This window comes from Trichoderma aggressivum, assembly GCF_033847375.1.
Source record: "Trichoderma aggressivum f. europaeum strain CBS 100526 chromosome Unknown scaffold_036, whole genome shotgun sequence".
Taxonomy (NCBI): domain Eukaryota; kingdom Fungi; phylum Ascomycota; class Sordariomycetes; order Hypocreales; family Hypocreaceae; genus Trichoderma; species Trichoderma aggressivum.
This window is the reverse complement of record NW_026946402.1, coordinates 84,560-102,314: the sequence shown is the minus strand read 5'-3', so window position 1 is coordinate 102,314 and position 17,755 is coordinate 84,560. Positions and strand designations below refer to the sequence as shown.

The 17,755-nt window shown below is 52.5% G+C and overlaps 5 protein-coding genes across 5 annotated transcripts; 2 read left to right on the top strand and 3 right to left on the bottom strand.

Moving 5' to 3' along the window:
- Positions 1-3,232: 3,232 nt before the first annotated feature.
- Triagg1_7820 (uncharacterized protein) lies at positions 3,233-3,729 on the bottom strand (the record flags this gene model as incomplete). Its single annotated transcript, XM_062902598.1, has 2 exons — positions 3,233-3,447; positions 3,504-3,729. The coding sequence occupies 2 exons, from the start codon at positions 3,727-3,729 to the stop codon at positions 3,233-3,235; spliced, it is 441 nt and encodes a 146-aa protein (XP_062753153.1).
- A 538-nt stretch (positions 3,730-4,267) lies between these two features.
- Triagg1_7819 (uncharacterized protein) lies at positions 4,268-7,840 on the top strand (the record flags this gene model as incomplete). The annotated part of the gene is made up of 3 exons (XM_062902597.1): positions 4,268-4,940; positions 5,015-7,315; positions 7,374-7,840. The coding sequence occupies 3 exons, from the start codon at positions 4,268-4,270 to the stop codon at positions 7,838-7,840; spliced, it is 3,441 nt and encodes a 1,146-aa protein (XP_062753152.1).
- A 925-nt stretch (positions 7,841-8,765) lies between these two features.
- Triagg1_7818 (uncharacterized protein) lies at positions 8,766-10,912 on the bottom strand (the record flags this gene model as incomplete). Its single annotated transcript, XM_062902596.1, has 3 exons — positions 8,766-9,325; positions 9,387-10,277; positions 10,357-10,912. The coding sequence occupies 3 exons, from the start codon at positions 10,910-10,912 to the stop codon at positions 8,766-8,768; spliced, it is 2,007 nt and encodes a 668-aa protein (XP_062753151.1).
- Positions 10,913-13,297: 2,385 nt separating this feature from the next.
- On the bottom strand, positions 13,298-15,132 carry Triagg1_7817 (uncharacterized protein; the record flags this gene model as incomplete). Its single annotated transcript, XM_062902594.1, has 3 exons — positions 13,298-14,631; positions 14,690-14,987; positions 15,043-15,132. 3 exons carry the CDS (start codon positions 15,130-15,132, stop codon positions 13,298-13,300), a joined length of 1,722 nt encoding a protein of 573 aa, XP_062753150.1.
- Positions 15,133-15,802: 670 nt separating this feature from the next.
- Positions 15,803-17,634, top strand: Triagg1_7816 (uncharacterized protein; the record flags this gene model as incomplete). Its single annotated transcript, XM_062902593.1, has 3 exons — positions 15,803-15,814; positions 15,967-17,398; positions 17,498-17,634. 3 exons carry the CDS (start codon positions 15,803-15,805, stop codon positions 17,632-17,634), a joined length of 1,581 nt encoding a protein of 526 aa, XP_062753149.1.
- Between the last annotated feature and the right edge of the window lie 121 nt (positions 17,635-17,755).

Genomic DNA, 17,755 nt, shown 5'->3' with positions numbered 1-17,755 from the left:
AGATCGTGACACATCATATGTGGGGTGTCCTGAAACGGCCTGCAGCTGCTTTCTTCCAGTCGTACCAATTTGTCCAAGTAGGCTGCTGAATCTGCAAAGGGTGGCCATCCCCTGTACGCAGCATCTACAAGTATCGTATGTACTCGTACTTGCACCGCAAAGAGGTTCAATGTTCCTAGATGGGCTGTAACTTGTGACACATCACCACCCGTCGCTGCTCGGTCTGGAGTTGGTCAAGCCTCAGAGAGGGGGGCGGTGATCGAGGATAGCCAAGGGGGGAAACAAGATTCGACGGAAAGACAGTTCAAGAACCAAAAGCTAGCTGTATCCAGCCATTTAGCCAGCTCGAGGAGAAAGGGGTCCTCCCCTCATATGTCAACGTGCTCCGTATCCCAAGTCCATGGAGACGAATCTTGTCCCGTATACGAAGTCCTCCGCCCATATTCCCATGTTAGTTCTCCTTAGTGCGAACTCGCGCAGCACTTGCTTCCCAAGGCCCGTGCTTCTGCTTCCCAGCCGGAGCCAGAACAACCTTGTCCAGGGGCTAGTTGGAGACCGCTAAAGTTGGGCTTTTGGGTTGATTGCTTCCATGTCCATGTGCGTCGTCCGAGTGCTTGGTGCTGTCGCTCGCGTGTGTGGCTGTACCTGCGTCTCAGTGGCGACAGGAGGTCTCTGCTGCATACAGTACGATACAGCAGATACGCACCTGTAACTGGGCCAAAGGAGTCCATCCATAGCATCCAGTCAATCAGAGCGCCTTTGATTACATGTAGTGTTTCCCCTCCCTCCCCTTGTGCCTCGAGACTGTGCGCAAATATCGCCTGCAGGGAGGAGTGCTGCTCAAAGCCACGATGGATGCAGAGCAGAGCGATTGCGGTGAGGAGAGAGGAGAAAGCCCATCTTATTATCGATCAATCATAATCCTGTACCGTAAAAGTACGAAATATTACAAGCACCCCCCAGGAGTCATCAGCCGCCGCTAGAGGAAGAAGGCCGACGACGAGCCAGTTGACGCGAGGCGCGCCTACCGCCCTAGATGTGCCAGGGGTATCCCTGACGCCTTGGGTTGCTTGGATTTGGTGCCTGGTTCCCAGAGGCTGTGATAGGAATTTCGGCTCTGGTTCTGGAAGCTTGTCTGCATCTCTCGAGAGGCACGGGTGAGGCAACACATCACGGGGCGCGGGAAGAGATGATGTTGCTGTACCAAGGACTCGTACCTGTAGGTGATGCACGTTCTATAACCTGGTTGATCATCTCTTTCGCCTGATGGACGTGGTTGCCATGCCTCTTGTTCTAAGAGGAGGCGGAGTTGTGCTAGTCTACGGAGTGTCCACAGCAGCTTACTCCGTACTTGTACATGCGCATACATGAGGCATGCAAGTCATGGAGCATCGATTATGGAGCTCGAGATTGGCTCTCGGATCACCCTTTCAAGTCTGGGGGGGGGGGGACTGTACATAGTAGGTAGGATTGCTGCTTACCAGTCGACCAGCGCACAACTGCACTGGTAGACACACCTCCCGATAGCCGTCTGGTCACTTTGGTTCTTGGTTGACCGGGGACTGCCCAACGACTGGCCGTCCGATTCTGTGGCGATGGCGCTTGGGAATTATTAGCATTGATGCTGTAGATTTTTCGCATATCGACCTGCCTTGTGCTACGCCAGCTACATACTAACCTAGCAGCATCTCTAATCAGCCTAGCACGAGCTGCCTGGACGTCGATAGTATGAGCTTAGGGCCGGCAGTGTTTCCGCTGCCTGTCCGGGTGAAGAGAGATCAATGCCGGCCGTTTGTTTTGGGGGCGGTTGGAGATGATGGAACAAGTAAAAAACGACACCTCTGAACTTATTCTCAACTACCTAGGTACACTGTGGTTTGCAGGGCAGGTATTGGTATTGGATGCAGTACTTGTCGTAGGAGCGGAAACCTCCAGGTCTTGTTCCATCTTTGTGACTCGTATCTTTTGCCCATCCTCTTCTCTAACCCGCATGCATTAGCACGCCTCCTCAGTGCCTTACTTGTACCCAAGGAAGATGGATGTCTTGTAACGTAATGGTAACTGTACCTTTAGGTACTGGGTACCTGCCTACCAAAGGCACACGTACGAGTGGTTGTTCAACATCTTCATCATTTGCTCCGAACCGGCCGTCTTCAGCTTCGTATAACGCCCTGCAACAGGTATAAGACACCAGGTGGGCATAGATCCTGCAGTCAGTTGGTTTCCCGGCTCTCCTGCTGACATTGAATGTGAATACGCTGCCGCTTCCGCTCCGTTTAACACCCTGATCCCAGACGGATTGTGAGTACGAGAAAACGTCATCGCCTGCCGCCGTCCTGCACCCGATGCAAAGACGGCCATGCCGGAGCACTGATGCGACTGGCCAACAGGTCCGGAAGACGATGCACGGTGACTGATTTGGATCCCTGTTTCTGTAATCCGTGGACGTTTCCCATCAGCACCGGGACGAGTAACGGAGTTGGGTGTACGGAGTAGAGTACGAGTACAAGAACCAACATACGGTATCAGCCTCTCGTGCAAGTACAGCCAAACCCGGCAGCACCCAATTATAATGCTTACAAGCACTACTAATGTTTGCTTAATCCCTGTGGCTGCTCCGTGCTATTTCTGCCGCTGCTTCTGCGAGATGCATGACCCGTGCGTGGAAGCCCAAACTAGTAGGTGAGCGAGGGCAGCGGAACGCGACCTGCAAGCGCTCCATCCGTACTGGTACTTGAATACTCGGGATGCAATGGAGTGTTCGTCCTCTCAAGCCGGGCTGGAGTTTAGTGCCATGGACGCAGCCATCATTCTTTGCAGCGCCATGCCTTGTACTTGTCGCCGAAGTAGAGACTACCCGGCGCCTTGGAGTGCCGTCGATTCCCTCTGCCATACGGCTCGACGGGGTGGCTTGCTTCCGCAACTCGCACGCTACGGCTAGTACCTGGTACCTTACAGGTTTTGCCATTTTAGTACCGTTTGGATCCAGCGCTCCGTAACTGTACCGGTACCTTAGCCCGGACCCCTGCAAGCTCTCGCACCTTAGTACGAGTACACCTATACAGATGACAGGTGCTTCAAGAACCGTCTCCATGGTGCTTGGGATCGTGAAAAGGATGGCAGCCATTTGACGCGGCTAAAGCCCGCCATGTCCAGTCACAGCCCTCCATTGGCTCTGGCTTGAAACGGGTGGGATCAGATGCGATATTATCAACTGGGCAGAAACACAGCATTAACCATAAACGAAGGGAGCTTGAGAGTCCTGTTGTTTCTGGCTTGCACGGGGCAGTTGCTGCACTGCACTGCACTGCACTGCACTGGACGCAAGGTAGCGGTACCTGCGATTCCCTGGCTGCACCTTTTTTCGCTTGTCGATGGCTTGCAACAAGCGCCGGCGCAGATCGGTGCCAAACCGGCTGGCGCCCCCAAACTCCCCCAGCCCAGTCCCTACAAGCCCACTGTAGTGCCTGTATGGGCACCCGTCCCTGTACCCTTGCCCGTACCTGTACCTGTGCCCCGTAGCCATGCCGGGGGGGCTTTGCGCGACCCTTTTCCTCCCCTTTCGACCACCTTAATCCCCTCGAGTCTTTCGCAGTTCGCATTCCGCAGTCCGCTCTCTGCACTGCGCATTTCTGTTGCGCTGCGAATGCATTCGTTCGCCGGGTCGACCAGAGCTGGCAACCTAGTGCTGCGCTGTGGCGTTTGAATCGCTTGCGCGACCAGGAGCATCCTGGAAAAAGAATCGAGGTCGAGGCATCGATCGAGCTCTGCTCTGCAGCACCAAAGCCAAAGGGGCTCACGAAACCCCCCCTCCCACGGCGCCTTTTTTCCCCAGTCCAATTTCACGACGATTCTTCTCCAGGTCGACCTCGCCCTTTTGCCACTTTTCCTCCTCCCTGAAATACGCCGTACGGTCCAATCAATAGAAATAGGAGGCAGCGTCCTTGCCTGTGTCTTGGTGCGTAGCTGTTTCACAGCTTTGGTGGCGGCAGCGATGCCACCTACCGTCAAACAGGCTCCATGCCCCTGTCCTGCGTGCCCCTACTGACTGTCTTGCAGCATTCAACGTGCCACGCGCCATTCACCGACTGCACGTTCCTGAGCCGAGACGAAAAGGAAATATAAAACCAAAAAAATATTGGGCGTTGGCACAGGAGGCAAACCCAAGCCAAACCAAAGAGCAAGGCCACTGAGGGGCTGCAACTGCACAATTGTCGAAGCAGCAATCGCCGTATCTGACGGTAAGGGGGTCAACTCTTGACATGACATGGAGGGCTCATCGACTCCCCTGGCGGAATACTTCTGGATCGCCGGCATAGAGGCGGTGATTTACGATGAGTCCTTGCCGCCAGTGACCCATTCCACCGAGACAACCACCATCGTCGAGGATGGAGAGCCCGAGGATGAGGAGGACGCTGCTAGCAACCACACCAAGCCAAGCGCCGCCCGCCACTCTCGCCAGAATTCTGCCAACCGTTTCTCCAAGCTCTCTTTGGACGGCCGAAATTCCGTTCAGACCATCGAGGAGGATGATGGCAACACAAGGAGCAACAGGAGCAGCGCCACTATAAAGGCCAAGCCAGGCATTGGCATTGGCAACGGCATCCCTAACGGCGATGGCGTTGGCGATGTCGGTTCGATGGGCGGCTTCTTGGGCCTTATGGGGGACTTTGATTTCGACAAGGCGCTTCTCAAGTTTGCTGCAGAGAGGGAAAATTTCCTCGAGGATCTTTCCTTCAGCGCTGGCGCGAAAACACAGGCACGAGCGCCCATGGTAAACCCTCGAGCCGAGCGCATTCGTGCCGACGAGGCTGAGCCCAGCGGAAGGGTCAGTCCTCTGAGGAGCATCAAGGGTAGCATCCGCCGCAAGATCAGCTTTAGGGATATGAACAGCTTGCGGAAGCAGCCCAGTGTTGCCAGACCCATGTCACAAAGAGCTCGTGAGTGCCTTTTCTTCCTTCTCTTCTCTGTCGTGTATAACTTGAAAGTCATGTCTAACTCGACCCCGTCATAGCTTCAATACGGACCACGAGACGACTTAGTAACTACAACTCGGTGATCCCCCCTCCCGAGCCTCTGAATACCGATCCCGATATGCATCCCCTCAAGAGACGCTTCGAGCCTATGCTCCTGGACCGGTACCCACCCAAGACTGCCACCGACGAGGTCGCTCGACGAGGAAAATTCCCCGACTACGTGCCCATGTTCGCCTTCCCCAATGATGTTCAGATTGTCTCGTCCGATGATCGGCCGAGGTCTACCTGGCATGGCTTCACCATGACATCCGACGACAATTCCAAGTTGTACGGCATTACGCTCATTGTGTGGACAGCACTGCCTGCCGATGTGGCCGAGGTTGTGGAGAACAAATGCGAGGACTGGCGACAGAGCCACATGTCCAACGAGGAGCGGGAGCTGGCCGCAAGTCTGGGCGTGCGCCTCGCCAGCGAGCGATCGCACTTATCGCAGCTCTTGGCTAAGCTTGGGACGATTCCCTCAGGCACCCCGGCCCGCGATAGGCTCGAGGATGAGATCGGCGGCGTCGAGGAGAAGATTACCCTCATGACAGACATGCTTAGGCCCCTGAGACACGGTGCGGCTTCCAGAATTGAGGGCCTTACGACTGGCGAGACAGGTCTCTGGGCTCCACGCGCGTATGGTATTCTGGGCAGAGATCCTGCAAACATGGCCTTCTGGAAAGAATGGCTCAAGGCGATAGTTGTTCCCATGACCGACGGCGCCGTCCTCAGGATCCCTCCAAGCTCTCCCAAAGTCGGCCGATGGCAGCCTTTGGAACAGTATGTCGTCAATCTGTGTACCGAGGCTTTTAGCCCACTGGGCTCCAAGACTCAAGTCGAGATTGGCGTACGAGAACTACGCCTCTTCTCCCGCAAAGAAGCGGCCAACGAGATCCCCGGCTCTAGGACCATTGATATATACGCTCTATTCAGATGTCTCTCCCTCGAGAACATTGTCGCTCTGTTTGAGTACGCCATGTCCGAGTCTCGCATCATCTTCCTCTCCTCTCACACGAGCATGCTGCACTTGGCCTGCCATGCTCTTGCAAACCTTCTGTACCCTCTCAAATGGGCAAGCATCTTTATCCCTATTCTACCCGCCAGGTTGATCTCTGCTCTTGATGCCCCCTGCCCATATATCGTTGGCGTGGAGCGCCGTTATGAGCGAATCGATCTCCCTGATGATGATTATGTCCTAGTTGATCTCGACAAGGACACTATCGATGCTACGTCGCAGCCTAACCGTTTACCTCGACAGCATCGTAGGAAGCTGATGTCTTTGCTGCAGGTTGCGGCTCCGCACAAGCTTCGATACGGCGTTACCACAGGTCCTCCCCCTTACGCAATGGAGGCTTTCCCGTATGATTCCTTCTCATCGGAAAACGCCTCTCTGTTCACAAGCGTTGCTCCGCCGTCGACTCTCGGCAAATGGGTGTCTCAGAATTCGTCTAGCTTCGCGGATCCCGACCCCCCAACTGAGCTATTACCCCCAGTCTTTAACGGATTTTCTGTGTCCATGGTGGACACTGGTAAATCTGATCGACCGGGGACGAGCAAGTCGAATCACACTAGCCCTCAATCCTCCGTATCTCCAGTATCCATGAAATTCCCTCCCATGCCGTCCACTCCGGTCTCGCGTAGTGATTCGGGATTCGCCTTGACCGCGACACTTCGGGAGAAGCGATCTGGGCATTTTGGAGAAGACAAAGGCCGACGAAGCTCCTCTTTCGGTGTCGACAAGTACCAGCCCGTCCACCGACCTAGCCTCCCCTTCCTCAACGGCCATCAGACAAACCTATCCATCTCAACTTTGGATTCCCAGTCGTCTTTTGGAGGAGGTTATGCTCCATCGACGTACGCGGCCTCGACTTTGGCGGCCTCGACTATTATGCCCAACATGCAGATTCAGCCTGTCAGTAACACTGATACGACAGTCTGGGTAGAGGGACACTGCTTCAACTGGAACCCCAAGGATACCGCATCCGTCTGCACAATCTGCGAAGAGAGATCTGAAGGCGATGGATTCTACAAGTGCGGTGCCTGTAAGACCGTGGCCCACGGTAGATGCCTGGGCTTCGTGTCCCTGGTGTGTACCGAGGCTTTCCATGCCGACCGTGTCAGAGCGGCGTTTGTGCGGTGTCTTGCAAGCTTGTTATATACATACCGCAAATACCTGGGCAAACCCTCAAAGCAGCAGAAGAATGGTGGCCAGCTGTATGCCTTTGACATGGATGGATTCATCAAGAGTCTCCCTTACGATCAGCAGGAGTACGTTACGATGATGCGGGAGACGCAAGGTATGTTTTTGTTCTATTGTTTCACATCGTTATGGCAGCTGCTAATCAAGTTTCATAGCATTCAATGAATTTGTCCATGACAGAGAAATCAAGCTTGCCTCTGAGCCTGAAATCCGGCTCTTTGACGAGATCATTATGGCTAAGAAGGCCCGCGGACGCACCGGCCTGCCTTCGAGCTTGTCCCGGCTGTCTACGCTTCGTGGTAGCAGCGGCACCAATTCATGGGGGCTCTCGCCGTCAAGCCGTAGCGGCAGCAGCGCATCCAGCAGCGGCAGCAACGGCAAGATTCCCCCCTATCTCAGCGACACCTCAGAGCACATATGGCGCACGGCCTCTGTGCCTCTGCCCAAGGGCAACTTCCCGGGCGAATATCACAGCATCGTGACCCGGATGCCGGCTCGCCTCGACACATCGCTCATGCGTCAGCCTCGCACCATCCAGGGCGTTCCCCGTGTCGAGCCCCGCGGCCCCAAGGGGGTTGCTCGAAAGCAAGTTCCGAACATGCTGGGCGGCACACCTCTATGAGATTTCCCCCTTTCTCTTTCTTTCTTGGCTTTTTTTTCTTAACAAAGTGAAAAAGAAGAAGTGGACGGATCTTTGCATTGAAAAGGAAAGAAAAACGGCGATGTGGATGAGAAGCAAGATAAAAAACTTCAAATGTATAATAAAATCAATACGCATCGATGTAATCTATTGTCGAAAGTCACAACATACTCGCGGATGGGGAGAGGAGGAGCGGAGGAAGAAGGGGGTCAAGAGACTATTTTGTTTTCAACTGTAAGAAAAAGAAGAAGCAACGGGCATGCATGGATTTTCTCTTTTTTTTTCATATTAGGTGAAGGAGAGGCATACGACGGAATATAAAGAAAAAAACCAAATTTGTGTTGGTTTTTTTTTTCTGAACTGGTTTGACCTAAACGGAATGGGAAGCTCGTTTTCTTTTTTCTTAGAACAAGCAATTTTTTTTTTTCTTGCAAGGGAGCTCTTTGTTAATTGGACTATTTTTTGATTCGTTTTATTTGACCATCTTTCGTGGATTTTGTGGTGTGTTTGCCTGTGCACTCAACTTGCTGACCTCTTGATATTGACCTATAGATAGCTCATATAGATAGCTCGCTCATACTGTGGAATAGAACTGGAACATGTACACCAACAGAATGAATAGAATCCAGTTCGTTACTACCTAGTAGGTGAGAAAGGATGAATCGTATAGACGGTAGCAAAGTTGGCTGAATCATAATAGCTAAATAAATACAAAAACAGTCGACCAGAAAGCTATTCACACCGCAACTGACTAGATAAAAAAGCTCGGGGTTCAAACACGGACGATACAGAGTCCTTCTCCCCAATTCTGAGAACGCACAACTCTCCGTTCGAGTCTGGTGACAATCTGGTAAAAGTACGTAGCTGAACAAGCAACAAACTACAGCTTGGCGTATTTTGATACACTTCATTTTCCCACTTTGGCAACATCCGCCCTGACATCCTCCCAGCCGACATTCTTCAAAATTTGACTCACCTGGCTTTGGTAACTAAGGTGGCCTCGAGGAAGGTTACGCACTCTGTAGTTTTCGACACCATCTGCCCCTTGGATTTCCTGCAAGCCAGCGACACCGAATTGAATGTTGGAGGTTCGATATACAAACCCCAGGATATAATCGTGCTCTGAGTAGACATTGATCAAGCGACCGCAAACAACGCTCTTGAGCGTTAGCCACACTCGACTTTCCGATGGCGCTGGGGTACCCATCAGGATGACTGAGTCGACGATTCCAAACTGTCGGCGCTCTGCCAACACCATGAGGCATGCGTATATGGCTCGGGCCCCAAGACTGTATCCAACTAATGAAACTGGCCTATCTCCCTGGAATTTTTGTCGCATAATGGCGTCAGCAAGGACAGCACCAGCCTTTTCCGCTCTTACCATTCCAACACTCCAAGGGTTGTCCATAATCTTGCTTGCTTTGAGGAGGTCGACTGGCCAGGTGGAATCGATGAGGCTTGAGAAGACTGCATATTAATGTCAACATTGAGAGTTAATACTCTGTTAAATCAGCCCAATTCCACTTACTTGTGCGAGCTTTAATCTCTACCTGCCCCTTGCTCCAACCCTTGCTCTTTATCACAGTCGCGAGAGAGTTGCCAAGATTTGTGAGAGCTGCAACTTCCCATCGTGTGACAAAAGACTCCGTAAAGCGGCCAAGACAACGCCAGGTTTTTGTAACGTCTTCATCTTCGAGAAGAAATCCGCTCAAAGCAATTGTAAGGCAGAGTCTACGATGCTCCGCAGGAATCTCTAGAGCATCGCGATACTCAGAGCCTTCCATACCGTGAAGAGGGATGAATGCAAAGTCTTGGATCTCGCGCGCAAAACTCTCCATCATCTTGGCTGTCGGTTTCGAAGCAACTATACCGAAAAGAGCACCCATTGTAGTTGCGTTTTCTGCCATTGTACCCAAAAGGCTTGCAGCGGCAGAGGAGGTAAGGCCCTCATGTGCGGTACCAATACCGACATCCATAAGGGGAGCAGCAAGCTTTGGAGCAGCAAACTTTCCCGAATTGCCTCCCAATCCAACTTTCCAACGTCGTGCGCTCTTCGATTCTTCAGACTTCTGGTTGATAGCATCTTCTGGAGAAAGACTAAGAGCCGCCTTGGCTTGATCAAGATCCGCCTTGGCTTTAGCCACTTTGGCTTGATCAAGAGCCGCCTTGGCCAATCCTTGAGCAAGGCGTAATTCTTCCTCTTGATACACCTTGGGTGGTAGGTTCAAGGAAGTTGTGAGGCTCAGAAGGAGCTGTCTCGAGTTCGCCGTGTACTCTTGCATAGATAATATGATGAGGAAGACGATCTGCAGCAGCAACTTGCGCTTATTCATGTCCAGAGTCCATAGTGTATTCGGGATAGGGGGATGGCGAGCAGCCAAATCACGATCCACGTAGTTCGAGGGTGCACGAGGCGGTCCTACAAGATCATTAGTTTGCAAAATTTCTCCCCGCGTATAGTTGGAGAAGGATGGGAAGCTGGGGGAGATTCATCGAACCTGTTGCTAGAGTCGGGGGGCGTGTTATTCCCCCACCACGGCCACCTACACCTCCGCCTCGCCCCCGAGGTGCTCCTCTCAGTCCACGACCACGACCACGAGAACTTCCCTGGAGGCATTGCTGATCATTGACAGCAACTTCTTGAAGCCGTGCCATAACAATGGACTGCCATTTGCCGAAGAAGGTCAAGGCCTCCTTTTTCAACTCGCGCAGTTGTGGAGTCATAGCCACCTTTTCTTCCTTTTCGATGATTTCTCGAGCCTTGTCATAAGTATTCGATGAATTGGCGTGTCTCAAGCCCATGAAAGAATGGGATGCCGACCTATTCTGTTTGTGATGCAACAGGGGGAGCAAAAGCCAATGGTGATGGCCGTGGTCGCCTTGGATCGGGACAACGGGAGGAGAGTCAAAGATGTTGCTAATATCTCTGGCAATTCTATCTGTAATGGCTTTGACTAAAGTCTCCAAATCATTCTTCTCGGCTGATGAGATAATACCCGTCAAGTCGACTGCGCGGCGTTGGCTATGATTGCCGCCTCCACGTCCCCGAGCCATGATGAACGTTTTGGTTCGCCTGAACAGGGCTTTTCTTCAGAAAATGGAAGTGTCGTGCCGTGCCGAAATTCAGTGTCTACTTCTCGAATGTCCACTTCTAAGAGGATGATCGTTTGATTCGATAACCCGTGGGCGTTAAGAGACTGAGCTATTGAGGTCTGAAAGGGGGGATGCAGATCTCTGGCAAACAAGCAGTTGAGTAGTGGATGTTGAGATTCGGGGTAACTGCCAGTGAGGATGGCCGGACGAAATATCAGTTGGTTATGACGATGGAAATAGCAATCAAAGAGGTCGGATTCCGCGAGAGTAGATGAACCTGTGATGTGTCTGAAGAAGTAACAGGCATATCAACCCCGTGATAGAGAATGGGGGATCAAGATTGATGGATGTGCGAGTTGAGGGTAGAAGAGAGGAGAGAAGAAGAATCAGAAGATGGAAGAAGCGAGAAGAAGGAATGGAGATGAAACAAACAGAATCTGAAAAGAAGGTGAGCCGAAAAGGCCGTGGGAAGGAACGCTGGTGAATTTGGGACTGGCCGGCCGCCAGGTGGCTGCCAGTCGTTGCTTCCGAAACGGAGGGCAGGAGCAGATTCATGCATGCAAGTCATTGAGGGAAGGAGCAGAATGGAGGTGAGAGATTGAAAGAGAGAGAGGGGGAAGGAGGTGGTTAAAAGAAGAAAGGAAGGAAGAAGGATAGAAGAAAGGAAAGAAGGAAAGAAGAAAAAGAAAAGAGGAACAACTGGTAAAAGGATTATTCTCTCACTGCACTGTAATACAAAAGACAAAGGCCGGTCTAACAGTCAAAAGGTCTGGATCCAACAAATAAACACAGCCGCATGGAAGTATGGGAGGGTAAAGGGCAAACAAAGGCGAAGTCACTGCATCACGTACGAGAGCGGAATGCGAAAGACCATAAACGGCTTCACTTCCCTTTGTACTCTGGGCTAGCAAACTGCATACAATACCTAAGACCTTAGGTGATAAGCAGTCAACGCAGCTACAAAAACAATCGCATATGATAAAGAAGGGCAACAAAAGAAAAAACTCACCATGACAATAATAATACAATCGCCGGCGGAGGACAAGGGCAAAAAACATCACAAGGCCAAGCTGCCAGAGCTCCGGCTACCCAAGAATCCGCATGGCGTCTGCAGCGGCTCCGCGTCCCGTGCTGGCCACTGCATGTTAGGAGCCGTCGCCTTGGTCTGCGTACGCAGGTTGAGCAATAAGTTACTCCCGTGCGGGTCTCGATGAAGTGCCGAATCTATGAATGGGAAGAAAGGGTGAGAAGGTTGGGCGAAAGAGAAGAGGACAAAGAAGGGAAAGATATAAGAAAGGAGCAGACAACAAAGACGCAGGGTTGAGGCTTATAGGGGCATCATAATCGGCATTTTGAAGCGAACCCGAAGGAGCTGTTGGATTTGGAGACTCCCAGCAAACGAAACCAATATCAATATCTCTTGTACGTCTGTTGAGTATGTGCATATCCGCTGCACATGACTACTGCCGCCCCAACAAATGACATGCTGCCAGCCAGAGCATCGAGTTAAGCTTACTCGCGACCAGCCGTCTCTGAGAGATGATAGATGTGTCGCCGTCATATCGTAGCCTCGAAATCTTTCTCTCTCATTCTCTCATTCTCTGGAAAACCTCGACCTGTCAACGCACTAAAGTGGCAAGGCAATCAAGCTTTGGTCTGACAACGGGACACCTCAGACGTGGCACAGACACGACGTCTATCCGTCCACAAACATGACGGAAACGAATTTGTCTCATCATCATTCTGTTTGCCAACCCGAGCTCTTGGGTACGGACTAATAATACCCATGTTTACTTAATCTACAAAGCTTTGCTCAAAAAGGTCGTACCTTGCAAGCTCACACAGGACTTGATACAGCAGCGTCTGTCTTTTGATCAGCCCCTCCACCACCGTCCATAACATATACATATTGCCTAATATGATTGTAAATGTATCCGTGTTACACGACCCAAGCCACTTTACTTATGAAACCCTTATTAGTGTGTGTGCTGCCAAGAAACCTCCATCGACTTGCGTCTTAGCCTGTGACGCAAGTTACAAAGGAGGCGGCTTCATTAATCCCGCCTAGCCGGTACGCTTCGAGTTGCCTTTCAAGCTTTGGCTCAATAAGGCGAACGGACAAGGGTATGCGCCCCCATGGAAGATTCCCTGCGCATATCGAGAGCTCCATGTTCCACCGCAAGTCATAGCGCAGTCAAAGTACAGGTACATGGTGTCGGTGGTCCTCAAGTGATCAACTGTGACGTGCAATACCGCCGCACAAGAGTAGTCACTGCTGGCGTAAATCTTTGCTTCAAGATGCCTAATCCTCTTGCTCGACAGTGTTGAGCATGTAACTGGCGTGGCTCATTCGCCCAACTCATGATACCTCGAGTGGGCGGAGAGTGCAAACGAAGGTATAGAATGACCGCAGGTAGCGCATATCGAATTGTCTGTAGCCTCCCAGGAAATGTCAGCGTCAGAATCAGAATCTTCAGGCACGAGGCTCTCCATCTCATTTTCCATGATTTGATCATTCTCGTCAATAACTTCGGGCGTAATTTTCCACGGAGCAAGCACTTCATCTTGCCTCTTAAACATGGTTGCAATGTCCCGTCCCGCCCCCATCTTGTCGCCAGTAGCTCCGGCAACCATGTTCGCGGCACAGATATTAATCAGCTGTAGGTTCCACGTTTGACCCTTTTCATTCTGCAGGCGGCGAAGCAATGGTAGTAGCGCCTCTGCGACTAGCTGCTGGGCGATCTCATCAATGTCAGCCTTGAGATCAAACACAAAGCTTGGCAACGGTCCTGACCGAGACACGCGACTGAAGTTCTGGGGCTGGGAGGCATCTGACTTTGGCCACGATCGAATCGAGAGACGAACCGTCCTTGGTCGAGCAATCCACTTGCGACTGCCTGGGATATCCGAACCATCATCTAGGGCAGAGAGATCCACCCTCATTCTTCGGATCAGAGAACAGGACAGCTTGTGAAGCTCTTCCGTGATTCTGGGCACCGTTTCAAGGCCCTTGTAGGTGTCTTCAATGCTAATCTGTGACGGTACATCGGTGGCTTCCTTGACTTCAGTAGGATCCACGCCATGAAGATACCCCCAAACCCGAGGTCCGATGCCTCTTTCGGCCCCTGGACCGCCCAAAAGGGTCTCTAGAAAGGATGGCGTGACGGTTGGGTGGAGACGGGCTTCCCGTGCGGTAACCAGAGAATCAAAGGGACCAAGGTCCTGATCGAGTTCCTTGGACAAGACATGGGATTCCAAAAGGTGCGTGATCTTGGAGCCCATTCCTGGGATGGTGCGAAGCTTGTGCCCATCTACAAAGTTGACGATATCATCATCAGTCGATGCAAGCAGCGTTGTCTGATTCTGCGGCTTGTTCTTGCCACCAACAAGTTTGCTCAGAAGCTTGTTTGTAGAGATGCCACACGTTGATGTGTAGCCAAAGTCTTGTTCTAGCTTGAGTCGCAAGTATTGAGCAAAGTGGGATCCCAAGAGGTGCCTCAAATAGATGGGGCTCTCCAAATCCACACTATCAGGGGCAACACCAACAACGCAACCTGCAATGGAGGTTAAATCGCATGCAAAGCCCAGCTCGGGGTCCTTTTTGGATAGGTAGAAGAAGGAATCAGCCATTGAAGCCCGGTTTAGACAGAACATGTTGTATTCGATAATGTCCGTCACATCTGGTAGACCTGTTAGTTAGCATGTGTGGATATTTGTCGTGCACACTCTTAGACGCACCTAAGAAGACCTCGTCAAAACCAAGACGTTCGGCTTTGCCGTTCCAAGAGTGCGATCTTAGGAAGTTGAACAGGATTTTGCTCATGTCCCGGAACGGCGTCAGGTCCTCGCCGTCCACAAGGACAAGATCAGGGCATATCTTCTTGGCCTCTGAGATGAGCATGAGCTTCTTGACATTGCGGCGCCGCGCATTGTAGTTGCACGTGGCCAAGATGTTCTTCTGCTTGACGCCCACCGGCTGTGACTTCAGAGCCGGGTTCTTTTGCTCAAACACTTGAGCGTAGAAGCAGTCGTAGTCCTAACAACAACAACACGGCCCGAGTTTAGCAACATTCACATTCACGGCAGAGTACTACTAGTAGGTAAGGAGTAAGACGGACAAACTGCAGAATGATGCGGCCTTCCCGGCGTTTGGGCGGCTTCTTGACCCCCGAGCCGTCCATGGCATCATCTCGAGGGCGAAAAAAGGGTCGTTAGCCCTCTTGAGGCTGAGGGGATCCAATGTAAAATTATGTACTGGCTGAAGAGCTAGAGGGCCTCTAGACAGGAGCTGTTGGCGATGTGGACATGTTACGGAAATTGCATGGACAGTGGACAGCAAGAGGTGAATGCCGCTGACCAAGTGCCGCCATTTCACGGCCCACCGTTAACAATAGAGCATTGAATGGTATTGAGAGAGTCTGCGCCAATCAGAGCCCAGCGCGAACAATTGGAAGATGACAGTGGAGGTTTTGAACCCATTGATGGATGGATCGACTTCATGGCCCGGCCAAAATGGCTTCAGCGCCCCTCCGCTGCTAGCCCGGCTCTCAAGTCAACTAACCTGGAATGCTAATGTAGGCCTAACACGCCGGTGCCGGCCCAAATAATTGCCCCTCCATCTGCTAACCTTCGATTGCCGTGGGGTTCGTCGAGTCACAGCCCAGGATTCTCTGCTGATCTGACTTACATCTCACTGTCCCATCACCACCGACGCTGCGGATCTTCAACGCTGCTTTGAGATTCCCAGCACGAGGTCTGGCGCTCTTCCTGTAGACGCTCCTCTTGTCTTCCCTTCTATTCAATTCTTCATCTTCTCTGTTCCATATTGATATCACACATAACCCCCTCGCAATGGCACATGTGGTAAGCTACCTAGTCATCTTTTTTTTTCTCCTAGATGCCGATCAATTTTCTTCACTTCGCCCAGAAGCCGCCCAAGTCGGCTCACCACCCTTTTTATATGCCCTCAATGCGCTAATCTGCTTTTCCTTTTTTCCCTTTGTCGCCAACTATAGAGAAGCTTCGTCCCGTCTCTCGACGCCGTCAGAGAGCTCCTCAACAAGCCCGTCAAGGGCGGCGCAAAGAAGCCCACGCTCGTTCCCGTCTATCGCCAAATCAGCTCCGACCTCATCACCCCCTCCGCCGCGTACCTCAAGGTCTCGGCACACGCCAAATCCACCGCCTCCGCCTCCTCCACATACTCGTTCCTCTTCGAATCGGCCGCCACCGAGCAGGTCGGCCGGTACAGCTTCGTCGGCGCCAACCCGCGCAAGATCCTCACCACCGGCCCTCTACACGGCGACCAGAAGGATCCGCTGCCGGCCCTGGAGGAGGAGCTGGCCGCCCATGTCGTCGCACACGTCCCGGGGCTGAGGCTGCCTCCCATGGCGGGAGGAGCCGTTGGCTACGTTGGCTACGACTGCGTGCGATACTTTGAGCCCAAGACCGCGCGGCCGATGGAGGACGTCTTGAAGATCCCCGAGTCTCTCTTCATGCTGTACGACACAATCGTGGCCTTTGACAAGTTTTACGGCATCATCAAGGTCATCAGCTACGTCAAGGTTCCGGCGGATGGACAGACGGGCCTAGAAGCGGCGTACGACGACGCAAAGAAGACAATCGACGAGCTGATAAACGTCCTCAACAGCCCCGAGATTCCCCTGCCAGAGCAGGGCCCCATCACGCTGGGCCAGGAGTACAAGTCCAACATTGGCCGCGAAGGCTACGAGGGCCATGTCACCAAGCTAAAAGAGCACATCGTCATCGGCGACATCATCCAGGCCGTCCCCTCGCAGCGCTTCGCCCGCCCTACCAACCTCCACCCCTTCAACATCTACCGACACCTGCGGACCGTCAACCCGTCGCCGTACATGTTCTACATTGACTGCCAGGACTTCCAGATCGTCGGCGCCTCACCCGAGCTGCTGGTCAAGTCGGAGGCCGGCCGGATAATCACCCACCCCATTGCCGGAACCGTCAAGCGAGGACCAACGCCAGAGGACGACGAGCGCCTGGCCAACGAGCTGCGCAACTCGCTCAAGGACCGCGCCGAGCACGTCATGCTCGTCGACCTCGCCCGCAACGACGTCAACCGCGTGGGCGACCCCTTCACCGTCCGCGTCGACCGCCTCATGGTCGTCGAAAAGTTCAGCCACGTCCAGCATCTCGTCTCCCAGGTCTCCGGCGTCCTGCGCCCAGGCCAGACCCGGTTCGACGCCTTCCGGTCCATCTTCCCCGCCGGCACCGTCTCCGGCGCGCCAAAGGTCAAGGCCATGGAGCTCATCGCCGAGCTGGAGAAGGAGAAGCGCGGCGTGTATGCCGGCGCGGTGGGATACTTTGGCTACGGCGGAGTGGACGAGAACGGCCAAGACGTCGAGGGTGCCATGGACACTTGCATCGCTCTGCGGACCATGATGGTCAAGGAGGGCGTGGCGTATCTCCAAGCAGGTTCGTTTTTGACTTTCTCCCTTTCCATGATTACAGTGAGAAAAGAAAAGAAAAAAAAATATAGAGTAAGCAATAACTAACTTTTTCAACCTTTGATAGGTGGCGGTATCGTATTCGACTCAGATGAATATGAAGAGTGGCAAGAAACCATTAACAAGCTGGGCGCCAACATGCAGTGCATCGTCCAGGCCGAGGAGATATATTACGATCAGCAACAAGGCGCAAAGATGGCATGAGGAGTTATTTCAAGCAAAAAAAGACAAATAAACAAGGAATATACAGGTGTTCTTATTCAGGAAGTGATTTGTAGGCAGTGTGTATGTGATCTAGTTAATACGGTAGCAAACATGGGACTAT